Raw genomic sequence first — 17,634 nt, 5'->3', positions numbered from 1 at the left:
AGCCCGGCCCTCCAGTGCTAGCCGCCCAAGCCATGACACAACACCCCAGCCAGCTTCCTGCGGAAATCCCGCCCCCTCGCCCTGGCACTCACTGAGCCCCTGCCCCAGGCACGCCGAGTGCCGAGCGCAAGCGGGACCGACCTTAGGGCGCCCTTCCCTACACGCACTCACCGCTCGGCGCAGGCGCGTAGCTCATCGGAAATCGGCTACTTGGGTCTGTCTCCTCGCCGCCGCGCGCACTTTGTCAAAGTGGGGGCCTGGGTTCCCGCGCGCGGGTGTGAGTGATGCTCTCCGGGCTTCTTCCGCTTTCACTGTGGCCGTCCCGAACGAGGCCACCTCCTTTTTCCTCACTAAGCCTCCTCCTTCCATTTCTGGGTTGTTTTCCCCTTGTTCTTGCGTCCGCATGTGGCCGGGACGCTATCGTGGAAGCTTCACGCAGGAGTGCTGTTCCCGAGAAGACTCGCCAACCCTACCACCATGAACGGGGTCGTAATCCCCCAAACGCCCATTGCTGTGGACTTTTGGAGGCTGCGCCGTGCTGGAACCGCGCGGCTCTTCTTTTTATCGCACATGCACTCTGACCACACGGTGGGCTTGTCTAGCACTTGGGCACGGCCCCTCTACTGCTCCCCAATCACCGCCCACCTCCTGCATCGTCGCCTCCAGGTATTGGAGCTGGGTTTGGCCTCTGATTCCTAGTTCAGGAATCTGAGTGGGAACTTCTGATCTGTCACAGCTTGGGGATCACGGAGTGGGCGCCATAAAGACTTGAGTTTTTACAGATGTGGAAGTTGATCCCAGAGTAAGACTAGCCTCCAGCTAACTGACTGGGGATTTTTAGCTGTAAATTTAGACAACGAAATTATTTACTATCTTTTCATGAATACTAAACCAGTGTCTCCCTAATTTGCTTTTAAGAATCCACCAGACTGAGGAAGTAGCTCAGTGTTGGAGCATTTGTTAAACATGTGCAAGTACCCTAAGTTACATTCCCTACCCCCCAATCAGTAATTCATCTACTGTGCTAAATTTAAACACACACACACCAAACACCTATTATCCAACTTCTTTCATCTTGTCTGATTCAGTAGATGTGGCTGGTATAAGTCCTGACTAGAATTTTCTCTTGACAGTTGTCTCCCACCCCTGCTGGAATTATGATAGAAAAAAGTTTGAGAGTCTATATCTCGATTGTTTTTAGATTCTGAGTTTAAATTGATACCAAGGGTGGGGAGCCAGAAGAGGAAGGACAGGTTGTTTGGGAATCCTTTTAACAGCTTGCATGAGAGTGTTTCAGGCCTTGTCAGCTTTACTTGATGGGTGTTAGTCCCTGATCCAGAAAGTAGACTGAGATACTAGTGTGACCAACTGTTTCCACAGGTGTCTAAGCAGTGGATCCGAGCCCTAGAGATTGGTGAGAGCCATGTATTACCTCTAGATGAAATTGGGCAAGAAACCATGACTGTAACCCTTATAGATGCCAATCACTGCCCTGGTTCTGTCATGTTTCTCTTTGAAGGATACTTTGGGACAATTCTCTATACAGGTGAGCCTTTCCCCAAGATGTCCCTCTCACTTTCCAGCTGTGTAATTTCTTTTGGTTTTTTAAAACAGGATTTCTCTGTGTAGCTTTGGAGCCTCTCCTAGCACTCACTCTGTATAGACCAGGCTGGACTCAACACATAGGTATCGGCCTCCCACTGCCAAGTGCTGGGATCAAAGACATGCATCACTACCACCCCGCCCAGCTGTGTGATTTCTGAAGCTTTTTCACTCAGAAGAATAGTCCCTGTAGCTTCATCTCATATAGGCACAGTGACCCTTTTCAACTGTTTGAATATCTAAACCTTGTTAAGAATATGAAAATAAGCCAGGTGGTGGTAGCATGCACCTTTAATCCCAACATTTGGGAAGCAAAGGCAGGGGGAGTCTTTCTGAGTTCAAGGCCAACCTGGTCTACAGAGCTAGTTCCAAGACAGCCAGAGCTGTTACACAGAGAAATCCTGTCTCAAAAAAAAGAATATGCAAGTAAAAACACAAGAACAGGCTGGGTGTGGTGGTGGCGGTGGCAGTGGTGCTACGTGCCTTTAAGGTAGAGGCAGGGGAATCTCTACAAATTCAAGGTCATCCTGGTCTACATAGTGAGTTCTAGGACAACCAGGCCTAAGTAGAGAAACCTGATCTCTCAGAAAACAGAAACAAGTGGCCTGGAGAGAAGGCTCAGCAGTTAAGAGCACAGACGTTCTTCCAAAGGACCCTGGTTCAATTCCCAGTGCCCAAATGGCAGTTCACAACTGTCTGTAATCCCTGTTCCAAGGAATCTGGCATCTTTTCATAGACATACATGCAGGCAAAACCCTAATGTGCATAATAAGTATATCTTAAAAACAAACTAAACACAACAAATAAGCAAAAAACAAAAAACCCACAAGTGCAGGATAGAGATATTTTTACAAAGAAGCTATATTGGAGGTAAAGTTCAGTGCCAGGAAACAGTTTTTCCATAAACCAGTAACCAGTGTCCATCTGTTGCAAGGATGGGAGAGGCTTGTCTTCTGTCCATTAGTCTGCCCCCTTCTCCCACCTCCTGTATTGCTCTTCCAGGTGATTTTCGATATACACCATCCATGCTGAAGGAGCCTGCCCTGATACTGGGGAAACAGATTCATACTTTATATCTTGACAACACCAATTGCAATCCAGCCCTGGTTCTTCCTTCCCGACAAGAAGCTACTCGGCAGATTGTCCACCTCATTCGACAGTTCCCACAACACAACATAAAGATTGGTGAGTGGTTTCCTTTTCTCTCATGCTTAGTGAATCCAGATTCTTTGAAGGTGCTCATTGTTTTCAAGTCTTTGTGCAGGTCTCACCTTTCCTGTAAAACCTACTATGATGAATGAACCTCCTAGCTGGCTTGTTGTTTAATCCCAGCACTTACCAGGCAGAAGCAGCCTGGTCTACATAGTGAATTCCAGTGTGAAAGACCCTGTTTAAAAAAAAAAAAAAAAAAAAAATAGAAACTGCCCACTATCATCCTCAACCCTTTCCACAGCTCTGGCATTAAATCTACGGTCTCACATATGTTAGGCAAATACTATACCATTGAACCCTCTTGTTTAAAATGTTTTTATTTTTAGTGCTAAACTTATTAGCATGTGCTAGCTCAACCAGTTTTTATGGTGCTGGGACTGAGCTGAGGGGTTTTGTACATGTTAGGCAAGCACTCTGTCAACTGAACTACATCCTTAGCCCCAAACTTACTCACTTTTTATAGTATTCATCACCTCCAAGTATATCCTGTACAATTTAAATATGCTGTTTCTTATATTCCCAATAATGTACACACATACCAATGTGAACTAAGACTCATTAAGAAACCCTTAAGATAGCCAGGTGGTGGAGGTAGCACACACCTTTAATCCCAGCACTTGGGAGGCAGAGGCAAGCGAATCTCTGAGTTTGAAGTCTGCCTGTCTACAAAGTGAGTTCCAGGAGAGCCAGAGCTGCACACAGAGAAACCCTGTCCCAAAAAAGAAACAAACAAACAAAAAAGATAGCTAGGCAGTGGTAGCACACACCTTTAGTCCCAGCACTTGAGAGGCAGAGACACAGAAATTTCAGAGTTTGAGGCCAGCTGTCTACAAAGTGAGTTCCAGGACAGCCTGGACTACAGAGAAAGCCTGTCATGGGGAAAAAAGGAAAGAAAGAATGAATGAAAAGAAACCCTTAAGAGGGCTGAAGGGATAGCTCAGTGGTTAAGAGCACTGGCTACTCTTTCAGAGGACCCAGGTTCTATTCTCAGCACCCACATGGCAGCTCACTCCAGTTCCAGGGGATCCAATCTCTCTTCTTACCTCCAAGGGCTCCTGCACACATGTGGTACACAGACATACACACTCAAGCTCATGTACATACAGATAAATTAAACATAAATATTTTTTTAAAAAAAGGAAAGAAACCCCTCAAATTTAAGAGGAAGCTTTATGTATCAAGAGAATCAGCAGCCAGTGTGACAAGTACATAGTAGGCAAAGAGGCTAGAAAAGCAGGAGGGGTTGTGGTGGTATTAAGTCACTTTGAATTGATTCTTATCTCAATAAAGAGCTACTGAATGGCTTCAAGTAGAAGAGGAACAGTATCCACTTAATTGTCTCATAATATATATTCCATAGTTTCCATGTTTATTCTTTTTAATAAAGGAATGTAGAGTCTAATTAAAGCACCTAATAAAAAGGTGCTTTAAATAGGCACATTGAAAAAAACAGCTGTTGGCTTATTCTGGTGACTCCACAGTGACACACAATATTTTGGGGGCTTTTGAAGTTGCTTTTTGAGGTATAGTTTATGAAAATCAACTTCTTTAAAAAAAAAAAAAAAGATCAACAACAACAAAAAACAGCTTTTGTTCTAAATAACTTCTTTGGTTGTTCTAAAAAATTATAGGTCCTCAAAGAGTTAAACAAAATCTTAAAGCATATGTCCCAACTCTGAAAGGAGTTTCAAAAATGGCCTTAAGTAAAAATAATGAAAAAATTATATACTTTTCAGGGTAGCTAACAAACTGATTGAGAAATATTCCTAATCCTCAGAATGACTGAACTATTCATGAAGAAATGCTATCTCACCATTCTTGAAGTATGATGTGTAGAATTTTCTTGTAGAAGCACAGTGGGTTAGGAGAGTGCCTGAGGTAGGGCTTGATTAGTTTTGCAAATATATAATAAATCCTGTAATGTGCCACATATCCTATGGGCAGGGTTATAAAATCCAGATAGAATATGGTGTCTGACTTTAAGGGTTTCCTGTCTATTAAGAAAGTACCCAAAGATGGAAAAGGATGTATAGAGAGCAGAGAACCTTTTGCCCAAAAGGTGAAATTTGAATCATAATCAAGGGGAGTGGATATAAAGCAAACATTTTTAAGTTCACAGTTTAGTTGTGAGCCAGTAAAGTCTGAAAACAGCAGTTAAATAGCATATCCTGATCTGTTACCACAGCCATTGCTAAAGTTCATGTTTGCATTTCTTCTGGGTGTGTACCTTTTAGCCTTCCAGATGGAATTTCTACTTCCAACTTCTCATCCAGTCATTTAACAGTCCTGCAATTACTTTTTTATCAAGACGTGTTTTGATCACAGTATTCTGATGATTGAAATGTATCACTTTCCTACCTCACACTGTTCAGCAGCTCCCGCTTCATCTACAGCATTAAGTTCTAACTCCTTTTCAGTACTCGTGTGGCCCACTAATAAATGATCTGATTTGTCTTTCTAGTGTCATATCTCACTAATCATCTTTACCTTGGTAACACTGAGGTGGTCCTTCAAAATATTTTCTACCATATACCCTTTTCTTACTAGTTAACCCTGATTCATCTTTTAAGATACAGCTCCATTTCCTTTCAGCAAGAATGGTCATCTCCCATTAATTAGCCAAAATGACAAGCACAAAGGGAAAGAGGAAATGTTCCTGATGTTTAGGCTCTCAGCCATGGAGTTATTCCCTTGGGTGGGTGGGTGGATGGGTGGGTGGGTGGATGGATGATGATGGATGGATGGATGGATGGATAGATAGGTAGATAGATAGGAATGTTCATGCAGGGGAATATTAGCGACATCAAGGGACTGGGTTCTGTCCAAAAAGGAATATCCTATAGGTGTTCCAATGACAAAACTGAAGAGTCTCTAGCATTACCCATCATGCTATTGGCATTATTGTAAACAAGCAAGTTAAAGATAAGATTGCCAAGAGAACTGATACACATTGAGCACATGAAGTGCTGTATGGAGTGAGAGATCACAGGTGAAGGAAAATGATCAGAAAAATAAAGGCCAAAGAGGAAGGTACCTGAGTCAAACTGAAGTGCCCAGCTGATCTATAAATTCATGGCTTAATAGATATAAATAAATTAGTTGCCTCTTGATTGTACAAGTGAGGTTTTTGTTGTTTTGTTTTTTAATGGAATGCTTCACAAATTTATATATCATCCTTGTGCAGAGCCCATGCTAATCTTCTCTGTATCGGTCCAATTTTAGTGTATGTGCTGCTAGAGTGAGCACGAGGTTGTTTTTGTTTTTTTAGTTAAATGAAAGTGTTATTCTCTCCCCCAAAGAAATGTTTAAATTTTCCATCACCCCTCCCCAAAATGGACTTGGCTCAACTGTCATATGTCATTTCCTAATTTCATCAGCTGGTAGCTCCTTCTATGCGTTTATAACACTGTATACCTGTGTGTGACATTACCCAGCATTACGTTGTTTGTGAGTCTGCAGATAGATAATACTCTTGGAGAGCTTAAGCTTTTTTAATCTGTTTCCACAGGCCTAACACTTGATACTTTGTCTTGTTGACCTGAAAGAATAACTGGATTTTGTGTACTCCATACCGGCATCTGCTATGTATCTTAAATGCATGACCTTCTTAATATACTTCCTGGATTACCAAATAGATTTTACATATTATTGCTGAATATTTGTATAGTGATATAATTTATTAAAGTTTGCCTGAGGATTCAGAAAGCAAAGTTAGCCACAAGCCATAGCAGCCAGGCAAGCACCATAATTCCAGCAGCCAGAAACTAGGAGGTGGTGGCACACATCTTCAATCCTAGGACTCAAGATTAAGAGGTAGATGATTCTCTGTGAGCCTAAGGCCACCCAGATCTACACAAGATTGATCCAGTCCTAAAGAGAAGCAGCTCACACAAAGATGATCTTAGTACCTGGGATCACATGCCTTTAATCCCAGCATTAGGAAGGTATGTAAGACAGGAGCAAGGAGTCAGTATCAGGCATTCATTCTCTAGCCACACTGAAAATAGAATTCATTCCAGCTGTGCTGAGGAGACAGCAGGATCAGCCCATTCAACCTGAGGTCGTGGTAAGAGCTAATGACCCTCTACTTTGCTTTTCTGTTCTTCAGCTTGAAGTTTGAACCCAAATATCAGTCACTGGGTCTTTTATTTATACTACACATTTGGTTGATCAGGAGTCTTTAATACCTTCATGTGGTAATATATTATTTATGATGTATTAAAGCTTGCCTGAAGATCAGAGAAGCAAAACAGCCAAGCCAGTAGATCTTACCTCTACTCAGCTGAAATGGTAATCCTGACTCCATAAATTCTCAGAGGCAAAAGATCTCAGTTCCTTTCTTCCTCCTGCCTTTTATTCTTTTCTCTGCCCAGCCATATCACTCCTGTCTTCACCTCCCTAGTGTTGGGATTAAAAGCGTCTGCTGAGATCACCTTTGTGTGAGCTGTTTCTTTTAGGACTGAATCAATTTCCTGTAGTCACTGTGGCCTTTAACTAACAGAGATCGGCTGCCGCTTAATTCTGAGTCCTGGGATTAAAAGTGTGTGCTCCCACTTGCTTGGCTAGCTAGTATGGCTGCTGGGATTAAAGGTGTATATCTCCACTGCCTGAACTCTATGGTCAGACAAGTTTTAATAAATTATAAATAATGTATCACCACAATTCCTCAGCTGGGTAGAGGTAAGATCTACTGGCTTGGCAGCTTTGCTTCTCTAATCTTCAGGCAAGCTTTATTAATCATAAATGATATATCACCACATCTCCCTTACCTTCTTTCTCTTATTTTCCCCACCCCCTTGAACATAATTTAGGACTCTATAGCCTAGGAAAAGAGTCACTGCTGGAGCAACTAGCCCTTGAGTTTCGGACCTGGGTGGTATTGAGTCCTCAACGCCTGGAGTTGGTACAGCTGCTGGGACTCGCAGATGTGTTCACAGTTGAGGAAGAAGCTGGGCGCATCCATGCTGTAGACTATATGGAGATCTGCCATTCTGCCATGCTTCAGTGGAACCAGACTCACCCTACCATTGCTATTCTTCCCACAAGCCGGAAAGTACGAAGCCCTCACCCAGACATCCACATCATCCCTTACTCTGACCATTCATCTTACTCTGAGCTTCGGGCTTTTGTTGCAGCTCTGAGGCCTTGCCGGGTGGTGCCCATTGTTCGCCAACAGCCTTGTGGAGAGTTCTTTGAGGACAGCTCGAGTCCTGGGCTCCCTATACTGATGATCCCACATTCTGTGCAGCAATACATGTGTTCCTCCCCTAGGGAAACAAATGTGCGTTGGCAGTTAGAGAGGAGACTAAAGAGGCCAAGAATCCAAGGTGTTGTGTTTGAATCCCCTGAGGAAAAAGCCGACCAGGTTAAAGTTGACAGAGACACCAAGCACATGAAAGAAACCCTCTCACCCTGGCCTGGGGACCTTGAAAAGCTCTGCCCCCATCCTCTTCGGGCCAGAAAGCAGTTGTTCCCAGACTTCTGCAGGAAAAAATGTGATGAGCCAGTCCTTTCTTGTGACTCCAAAAAGAGGGTGACTATGTTGACTGCCCCATTGGAATTTTCAGTGCAATTACAGCCTGTAGATGAGTTTATCTCTCCAGAAACCAAGGAGGAAATTGGTGTAAGGTCTCACTTGATACCTAGAAGAGGCAATGGCTCACCAGCTAGAGGGAACCCAAGTGACTGGATAGGCTATGATTCTCTCCAGTCTCACATTACCAAAGACACTCATCTAGCTACTGAGTCCAGGTGCCTGGCACTAAAATACCTTCTTACTCCAATGAATTTCTTCCAAGCAGGTTTCTCTTCCAGGAACTTTGACCAGCAAGTGGAAAAATACCAGGAGAGTACAGTATAACAATCCTATTGGATCAGCACTGCAGTTTTGAAAACAGTGGCTGATGGCTAGTGGCAAAAGTTTGTTTGGTGTCTTCCTTTATAGAATCCTGTGCTCACACTGGAGTAGCTCTTCTGAAGTTTGTTTGTGGAGTTCTGGTGCCTATGAAACTCTTAGCTTTATAGCTGACTATTTATGTTAATTTTATTATATTTAACAAACACTTTTCATTATAAACCATTCAGTGTTCATAAGCACATTTAAAGTTCTTAGAAGTTCCCTAGCAACTTAATCTGTTCAATTTGGTTTAACCCAGTTTTTCTTAAACTTTTATCAACATGCATTTTTTTTTTTTTGTTTGCTTTGTTTTTGTTTTGTTTTGTTTTGCTTTTTTGTGGAAAAAGTAGAATCTGGAAAAAAAAAAAAAAAAGAGCCAAGTTTTTCCCGTGTCTTACTCTTTGAGTCTCCTTGTCTCCTTCATTTTACAAATTGTGGTGCTAGAGGATAAGTGATAGCCTGAGTAGCATGTTCTAATCATGAATGTCACTGACTTGCTGTGACCCATTCCAGGTAACTTCCTGTCTCTGCCTCAGGGAGGGAACAGGAAGCAATGAAGAGGCCTTGAAACTTGAGAAAATACCACCTTCCTCCTTCATAGTGGGGGTTAGTAGCTATCATGAGAAATCCATCTGGAACAGTCATTTGGGGGCTGGGGACTCTGCACCATGGAATAAGCTGAACATTAAGGCCTAGAATATGTCTGAACTACTGGATGCTTGGAGACACTACTTTGTTAAAATAAAGATATAAAAGATAAATGTGTTGCCAGATATTCCTCTGATTGTTCTCATAGCTGGAATTTTTTCCCCACCCCCACCAATTTGAGTTAGGAAGCCAAAGAGTGCAGAGCTTGTTTATTTTAGTATCCAGGGGAGAGACCAAGGAGCCAGCTGGCTGGAACCAGTCAGAGTGTGCCATTTACCCTGTCTTGCTTGTAACCTAACAAAATGCCAAACCAGCAAGCAAACCAGATGATAGCACAGCCCTAAGGAAATGTGCTCTGGGAGGGCACAGGAGAGCTGGGCATGTGGATCAAAGCAGCTTCTTTTGGAGCCTTGAACCTTAGCAATGAAGAAGACATCTCTTACCGGAGGGAAGCAGTTTTGCTGCTTTGGAAAGGAGAGGTGAAATTTAGAGAGCAAAGGCGTTGCTCTTGGACATACTGTCCTCAGTGCTGTTTTTGTCAGTGACCTTCCTATAAACCTCCAAGGGCCTCTCAGGAGCTGCAGCAAGTGAGACGTGGTACAACAGGAAACCTGGACGTTGCCTGGGCTAGAACCCAGGGTGCCTGGCAAATGGTTTAAACAGAGGAACCTTACTCAGCAGTAAAGTGGTGGCTGAGATGCCCCTCTCCCATGTTTGCTATGCACATTAATTTATTGGTGATTCCCTAGCTCAGTGTCTGGTACATGACAGTATTTGAAATGCTGGTTTTTGTAGCTGAAGGTATGGTGCTGGTAGGATGTGTTTACCAAGCTGAAGTCCTGGGTTCTATCCTGAGTGCCACCAAAAGATAGCAATAGTAATAATGCAACAAAGACTTGATTGTCTTAGCCTTTGTTCTTCAAAACAATTCTCTATAAAAGTACAAAGTAAGCTGGGTAATGGTGGCACACACCCTTAATCACAGTAGGGACAGGTGGATCTCTTGACCCCCTCCCAAAAAGAAAGAAATACAAAGTAAAATAAAATGTCTTTCATGTAGATTGATGGCCCTTTTTCTAGTCTTTCTGAGGATTTAAATATTAAATCTACACACGTTCAGATAGGATAATTCACACACATGTGTGCAGGCACATGCTGATAATTTTTTTTGTTTTTAATGTAAAGGGTACTGGAGAGATGCCCTGGTGGTTGAGAGTCTTACTGTGCTCTTAAGGACCTGAGTTCAGGTCCCAGCACTCACAGCAGGTGGATCATGACCACCTGTAACTGGAGTTCCAGGGGGCCTGGTGCTCTCTGACTTCCATGAACAACTGCACAACTGCACGTGAACTCATGCAGTCTCACACAATACACATAAATAAAAATAATTTTTAAAGGGACCAGTGAGATGGCTCAGTGGATAAAGGCACTTGCCACACTGGTGAACTGGGTTCAATCTCCAGGACCCACATAAAAGGAGAACTGAGTCCAGAAAGTTGTCTGCCAACTGACTGGCATGCGTGCCTGTCCGTAAACAGTAATGGCAGGGGGACTGAGAACACTGTTGTATATGACTTTAAATTCTGCATTTTACTTAATTTCTTAATTGCAATTCAAAATGTCAATATCAAAAATGCCCATTTTAATAAGATCATGTCTGGTGAATACATGTTAATAAACCATTCTCAATATAAATTATTATAACAATTTTCAACATTTGTATGCTGTTTGTTTTTTTAATCTTTTTTTAGATCATTTTGTGTGTATATGTGTTTAGTTTTATAAATGTTATGTGCATTTCATGTATGCCTGGTACCTACCCGTGGAAGTCATGAGAGTGTGTTGAATCCCTTAGAATTGCATTTATGGATGGTTATAAGCCACCATATGGGTGCTGGAAACTGAATGTGGGGGTCCTTACCTCTCCAAGAGCAACAAATGTTAACTGCTGAGCCATCTCTCCAGGCCCTTTATACTGTTCTTAATTACAAATGTTACAATGAACTTTTCTCTTGGCAGTGCTGGGGATCAAACTTGGCATTGAGCATGCTAGGCAAATTCTCTGCTGGTGAGCCACATTTCCAGCCCTACAATGTATTTATGCATATATGTTGGCATTTTAATTTATAACCTTGGAGTAACTTTTTAAAGAATTACTATTTTCTGTTCTTGGTGTAGATTATGACAAATTGTCCTCCAGAAAAGTTTCCATTATTTTTATAGAAGCTGATAGCAAGTTCAAATGAAGTCACTAGAATGACACACTAACGTGTGTCAATTCATATTGTGTTGTTGATTAGTGTTTAATATTTAGTGCTTGCCTTCTCTAAAATTCCCTTAGCTCTCTCACTTCTGGTTGACTCACAGGTGGCTGGAAGAGATAAAGTAGGTCCCAGCAACAGGGCCACCATATTGCTGTTATCTTCTAGCAGCAAGGGGGTCTGCCCACTTTTGGCACATGCTGTGTCATACATGTTCCATGAAGCAGATGGAAGCAGAAGAAAGCAGAATGAAGGGCTTTGAGGAATTTAGTTTTTCATAGTGTGTTTATACTTTAATAATGAGAAAATTCCATGCCATTTTACTAAAGTAAAAATGTCTGACATGATAGAGATGGACAATTGCTTTAATTTCATGGAACTCTCATATTTAAAAACACTGTGTCCCATCTGTCTGTAAGTCACCAATTAGAATTACTTTATTTTTAGAATCTAAGGATGACACCCACCCCTAAAAAAATATATGAGAATCTTGCAATTAGGTTGGAAGGTGCCTGGAAAAGAAAAGCTCCCTAGAGACTCATTACTGACTGTTTCATGATCAGTGGAGAACTTGTACTTTTCCACAGGCTCAAGTCCATTTACAGGGAAAAAAGAAATCTGTCAGGCAGGTTTTGAAGGACCATCCCTCACTACTGACCCAGATTGCCCTTCGTGGTAGGAAATAGGAGACATGAGTGGCTTTTTGTTTGTTTTGTTTTTAGAAAAGAGGTTCTGACCTAGGTTCTCCAAGGCAACTCCAGGAGAGACAGTTCTTTTTGCATTCTTTTTTATCTGATTATTTTTGTGTGTATAAGTGTTTTTCCTGCATGTATGCCTGTACCACATGCATGTCTGGCTCCTGAGGAAATGGTGAATTTCCATATGGCTGCTGGGAAGTGAATGTGGGTCCTTTGCAAGAACAGCATTCTTGAAGAGTTTTTGTTTTGTTTTTTCAAGTCAGGGTTTCTCTGTGTAGCCCTAGCTATCCTGAAACAGACCAGGCTGGCCTCAAACTCAGATATCCACCTGCCTCTGTCCCCCACCTCCCAGTGCTGGAATTAAAGGTACTTCCACACCAGGTTCTTGAATTCTGTGTGGGTCTCCATGCACATTTTTGCTGCTACCACTAATGAGTAGTTGTCTGTTCATTGCTTGCCTTCCAAAGAATCCTACCAGAAACTTCTTTATCAGGGGTTTGTGGTCTTTCCCTTTCTCTTCCTCAGGACATCTGCCTATACTGTACTGAATGTGCTTTTCTCATTTACCATCAGAGTTTACACTGCCTTCGAGGTTCAGTGTCTCTTTTGACCATAGTGCTTTTCTTTAACAATACCCCTCTACCTTGACTATTTGTGTTAAACTTTCTTTTCTTTTCTATTTTAAATTGTTTATTTGTCAGTATGAAGGCATATGCACATGAGCACCCTCAGAGACCAGAGGCATTGGACTCCCTAGAAATAGGGTAATTGGAAGTTGTGGGTTGCAGAATATAGGCTATGGAAATAAACTGGGGTCTCTCGCCACCCCCTGCTTTCTCATCTTTTATCATACCCGTGGTCCACTAGATCACATGAATTTTCCCAAATCTTGTCCGTGTTTCTAATTCTAGACAGGTAGCTTTTTGAATCACTGTTCAATCATAGAAAATTTCTGGCTGAGTTTAGGTTAGTCATAACCAGAAGGGCTGTTACCCAAAGCAACCAAGGATACATTTGTCCAAGTGGAAAAGGACTGGAGTGAAATCATGGTAAGTTTCAAATGTTATGGTGAGTAAGTTTAACTGGGAAATTCTCAGACATGGCCAGGGCCAACAGAAGAATAAGTGGTAGATCCGAGGTCCCAAATCTAGAGTTACACAGAGCAGAGGAGGCTGGGACGATCATTTTAGAATGCTGAAGGTAAGTGGGGCTAGGTGGTGTGTTTGATCTGATTCTGGGTCCTACACCATCTTTATAAATCATTGGCTTTTAATCAGTTCTGAATTTCTTTTCAACTCCTACATAAGAAAGGTGGAACCACTCCCTGGAAGAGAACATACTAGTGTCACCACAAATGCTAACCTGTGGTTTCTTTAAAGCTGCTTTTCATTTCCGTGTGTCCTTGATTCCTCTTATGTGTGCCTCAGTGGTTATTCCAAACCTTTATGATTCAAACTGTTGTGACATATAAAGCCTTAGGAAGAAATCTAGAGTACCAAGCCATGATATCCTGAAGCAGTATCCTTGAAACAGAAATATGTCTGGTTGTTCACCCCCATCCCAAGGACGGCAGAATTGCATGCTTCCGTACTTTACAGCTCCATTTAAACCCCATCTTTCACGAGTTCAGTCTTTAAGATCTTATCCTACGCTTCCTTTCTTCCTTCCTTCCTGTCTTCCTTCCTTCCTTTCTTCCCCAGATTCTCAAGTCTAAGTCTGTGATAAGCAAATTCCTCTGTCATTATCTTACAGTCTCTCTTACCTCCCATTGCTAAGTTGAAGACTGGTTGTTGTCTGAGCACACTGCTTTCTGGCTAGCCTCTCTCAAAGATAAGCTATTTTGCCAGCTGCAATGGAACATTCCTATAATTCCAGCACTTAGGAGGTGGAAGCAATAGACTTGAGAGTTCAAGGTCATCCTGTGCCACATAACTAGGTTTAAGGCCAGCCTGACCTACATGAAGCCCTGTCTTACCCTGTCTCCCACAGAACTGCAAAAGCCACTTTTCTATCCCCAGAGCTTAAGGTAAGGAATTGGAGTTAAGGTCCTTGCTTCTCTTGCTGCTTCCTATTACCCTACTTCTACCCATGATAATCTCTTCTTCAAATGGCTACCATCTGGCTAGAGTATCCTTGCCTCTCCTAGTTTGTTAAGGACGGAGTCGCTGCCTCCTGAGTGCTGGGATTAAAGGTGTGCACCACCACCCCTGAGTGAGCTACCACAACTGGGTCAGTTGGATGTGTAGGGAGGTTGTTTTTGCCTCTTACCCCACCCTGAGTGCTAGTGTCATAGTGTGCTTGTCTTTTACATGGGAGCTTGGGATCCACACTCAGGTTTTCATACTTGCTTGGCAGGGTGCCAGGGATCTGAACTTGGATCCAACATGTTTGTGTGACAGGCACTTTACCAGTGGAGCCATCTCCAGGCCCCCAATTACCAATTTTGAATATTTGTGGTTTACATCTCCCAGACTTTCTGATTTTCCAGTGGCCATCACTGGAAATGAATAATAAGGGTAGTTGCAGGAGACCTCTTAAAAGAAATTCTCACCTTCCTCTTTCTTCTCCTCCATTCCATTTTTCAAGACTGACCTAGAACTATCTCTTAACCCAGGTCAGACTGAAACTCACAATCTCCCTACTTTTCAAAGTGACTTTCAAAAATAATAGTTTTAAAAAAAAGTTAAATTCACAGCTATCAATACAAATTCCTTATTATGAGGTTTTGGTTTTTCAAGTTAGGATTTCTCTGTGTAACCCTGCTGGCTATAATGGAATTCCATTTGTAGATTAGGCTGGCCTTGAACTCACAGAGATCCCCCTGCCTCTGCCTTCTAAGTGCTGGAATTAAAGGCATGCACAACCATCGCCCAGAAACTCTGTTTTATAGTCAACTGAATTTTAGTAGCTTGGGCACTGTGAATAAACACTTGGTAATTTACTCAGCAAAATATATTAACCTTCCGGGCATTGGTGGTGCACACCTTTAGTCCCAGCACTCATGAGGCAGAGGCAGGAGGATTCTGTGAGTTCAAGTCCAACCTGGTCTACAGAGTTAGTTCTAGGACAGGCTCCAAAGCAATACAGAGAACCCTGTCTCGAAAAAACAACCAATCAACCAACCAAACAAACAAACAAAAAAAAATCCATATCAACTATGTCAAGAATTGTGCTATGTAAAGGGCCCTTTCATGAGGGCCTTTTTGCTTTCTGAGTCTGTAGGAAGCATAAAATTATGTGGAGGAAATAATATTCAAGCATTAAATTTCTAGTCCTTGTTCTGATTCATTGTCTTCTCCCTGGTGGGTCTCTGTGTGCCTCCCCAGAACATTAGTTTTGTTTTGGGATGTTGCTTGGAATTGATAAGGAAAGAGGTGGAATGTAGGTGTTAAAAGTTTATGTGGGAGTTGGCAAAGTAAAAGTGAGATGCTACAGAGCAGTGGGAATGGGATAATGAAAATGATGACCAAGGGAAAGGAAGAGAAAAACTATAGTCTTTGGTTTTGATTAAGGGTTGGTATATGATAAAAGGGAGAATATAGTGTTTTTGTAGGGAAAGGAAGCCATCAGAAGTAATTAGAAGGAGGGTCTACATAGTGAACAAAGATTAAGAATTTAAGATTGTCCTTCCCCAGACTACTCTCCAGTTTGATCTGTCTTTTTTGTTGTTGAAGCTGTTTTTTTTTTTTTTTTTTTTGATATAGGTTTCTCTTTGTAACAACCCTGGCTGTTCTGGGACTTGATTTTTAGATCAGGCTGGCCTCAAACTCATGGAGATCCAACTGTCTTTGCCTCCCAAGTGCTGGGATTAAAGGTGTAGGCCACCACTCCTTCTTTTATTATTGAGGTGAAATTGTGTGCAATTAGCTAGCTATTTTAAAGTATGCAATAAAGTGGCATTCATTGCATTCGTGGTGTGCAATGAACACCATTCTCTAGTTTCATGTTCTACTTCTTTTGATCCCTTGTATTTCAGTCTTCCACTTAAATCTCATAGGCATGCCCTTCCTCCAGACTCCTATTCCACCAAAATGTCATTTTCTCTGGGACCGGGACTCCAAAATGTCACCCCCAGAATTCATGCTAGATTTGGCCTTTATAAAAACAATTAAGTGGCCAAAACTTGTCTTGGTTAATCTAGGGTAAGTGATAGAGAAAGTAATCAAAGCAATTCTCTTCATGACTTCTAAAATATAGTTAATGTGGATAGCACAGATCCAAGTCGTTTGTTTCTTTTTTTCAATATTGAGAGCTAGAAAAAGGCATTGCCTAGAATAGGCTTGATCACTCAGTTGGATGAAAGTTTCTGCCCAGCTGACAGCCGTAATCCCAGAAGCATATTGCTTCTGCCTGCATGGTGCCTAAGCTTGATCTCACCAAGATTAGTAGTGGCTGTTTAATTGTCAGATCCACTGGGTCTACCAGCCATCTTTCACTTCTCAGAATCTTTCAACACTGCAGATCAGCATTTTCTTTTAGAAAAACATCAAAGAGACTATCTCCTATTATTAGATAAGCTAAAAATCCCTGAAAATAGAAAATGTATCCCACAGTGGCTTAGTTAAGAGAAAGTCTAGAAGTGGGGGCATTTCTAGGTTTATTCAGAAGCTTAATGAACAACTCATTCCATTGTTCTTGTCCCCTAAATGCTCTCTCTATTACTTTTCATGAGCTTTAGGCTGGGGTCTGAATACCGTTTTCTCAGAAAGCAGACAGATACAGGTCTGGCTGCAAGTGACTTCAGGCTCTACGCTGCTCTTCCAGCTTCTAACAGCCCCATCTCCCTTTCCAGCAGCTCTGCCCTTGTCTGGGAGGAAATGCTTCCTCTGCCCCTCTCACCAGCATTCCTCCACCCCCCCCCACCCCCATCTTCCTCCACTGCAGCCAGCTCTTCCTTACTACCACTTCTTTCTTATTACTTCTCTGATGAAGCCTCTAGCAGCACCTCACTAATTCCCCAAATTGGAGTCTACTTGCCTTACTAATCCTGGTATGGAGTTGGGGGAGCTAACTGTCAGCTCCTTCAGTGCACAGGCTTCATTCACCATTTCATCTTCAGTTTCTAGTAATGTCTGGCACACTGGAGCTATCCTATGGACATTTCTTGAAGGAATAACAGGCTTGTGGCTGCACTAAACTTTGAAGCTTTGTTGACATGCTCAAATATGATCTTCTCTGATGATCTTCTCTGACTTCAATATTCAAGTCATGTATATTTGAATTCATTTTTCTTCACTAAACTGAAAACTGTGGGAGGGAAAAGACTGTATCTTACTCATCTTTCATCTGAACTAGTGTCCAGGGAGTGGTCTGGCAT

At 42.2% G+C, this 17,634-nt stretch overlaps 1 protein-coding gene and 1 non-coding gene across 2 annotated transcripts; one reads left to right on the top strand and one right to left on the bottom strand.

Moving 5' to 3' along the window:
• Positions 1-199: 199 nt before the first annotated feature.
• On the top strand, positions 200-9,471 carry Dclre1b (DNA cross-link repair 1B). Its single transcript, XM_051198920.1, has 4 exons — positions 200-666; positions 1,381-1,546; positions 2,605-2,787; positions 7,626-9,471. Exons 1-4 carry the CDS (start codon positions 478-480, stop codon positions 8,672-8,674), a joined length of 1,587 nt encoding a protein of 528 aa, XP_051054877.1. The 5' UTR covers positions 200-477; the 3' UTR covers positions 8,675-9,471.
• LOC127233147 (U6 spliceosomal RNA) lies at positions 5,954-6,060 on the bottom strand. Its single transcript, XR_007835451.1, has one exon. It is a non-coding gene; the product is annotated as a U6 spliceosomal RNA (small nuclear RNA).
• Positions 9,472-17,634: the final 8,163 nt, after the last annotated feature.

The sequence above is a fragment of the Phodopus roborovskii genome, unplaced genomic scaffold (assembly GCF_943737965.1).
Source record: "Phodopus roborovskii unplaced genomic scaffold, PHOROB, whole genome shotgun sequence".
Taxonomy (NCBI): domain Eukaryota; kingdom Metazoa; phylum Chordata; class Mammalia; order Rodentia; family Cricetidae; genus Phodopus; species Phodopus roborovskii.
This window is presented reverse-complemented; position numbering and strand designations above follow the sequence as displayed.

Coding starts and splice junctions, on each gene's coding strand:
- Dclre1b (XM_051198920.1), top strand. CDS start 478: ATGAACGGGGTCGTAATCCCCCAAACGCCCATTGCTGTGGACTTTTGG. Junction 667..1,380: donor TCCTGCATCGTCGCCTCCAG/GTATTGGAGCTG, acceptor CTGTTTCCACAG/GTGTCTAAGCAGTGGATCCG. Junction 1,547..2,604: donor TGGGACAATTCTCTATACAG/GTGAGCCTTTCC, acceptor TTGCTCTTCCAG/GTGATTTTCGATATACACCA.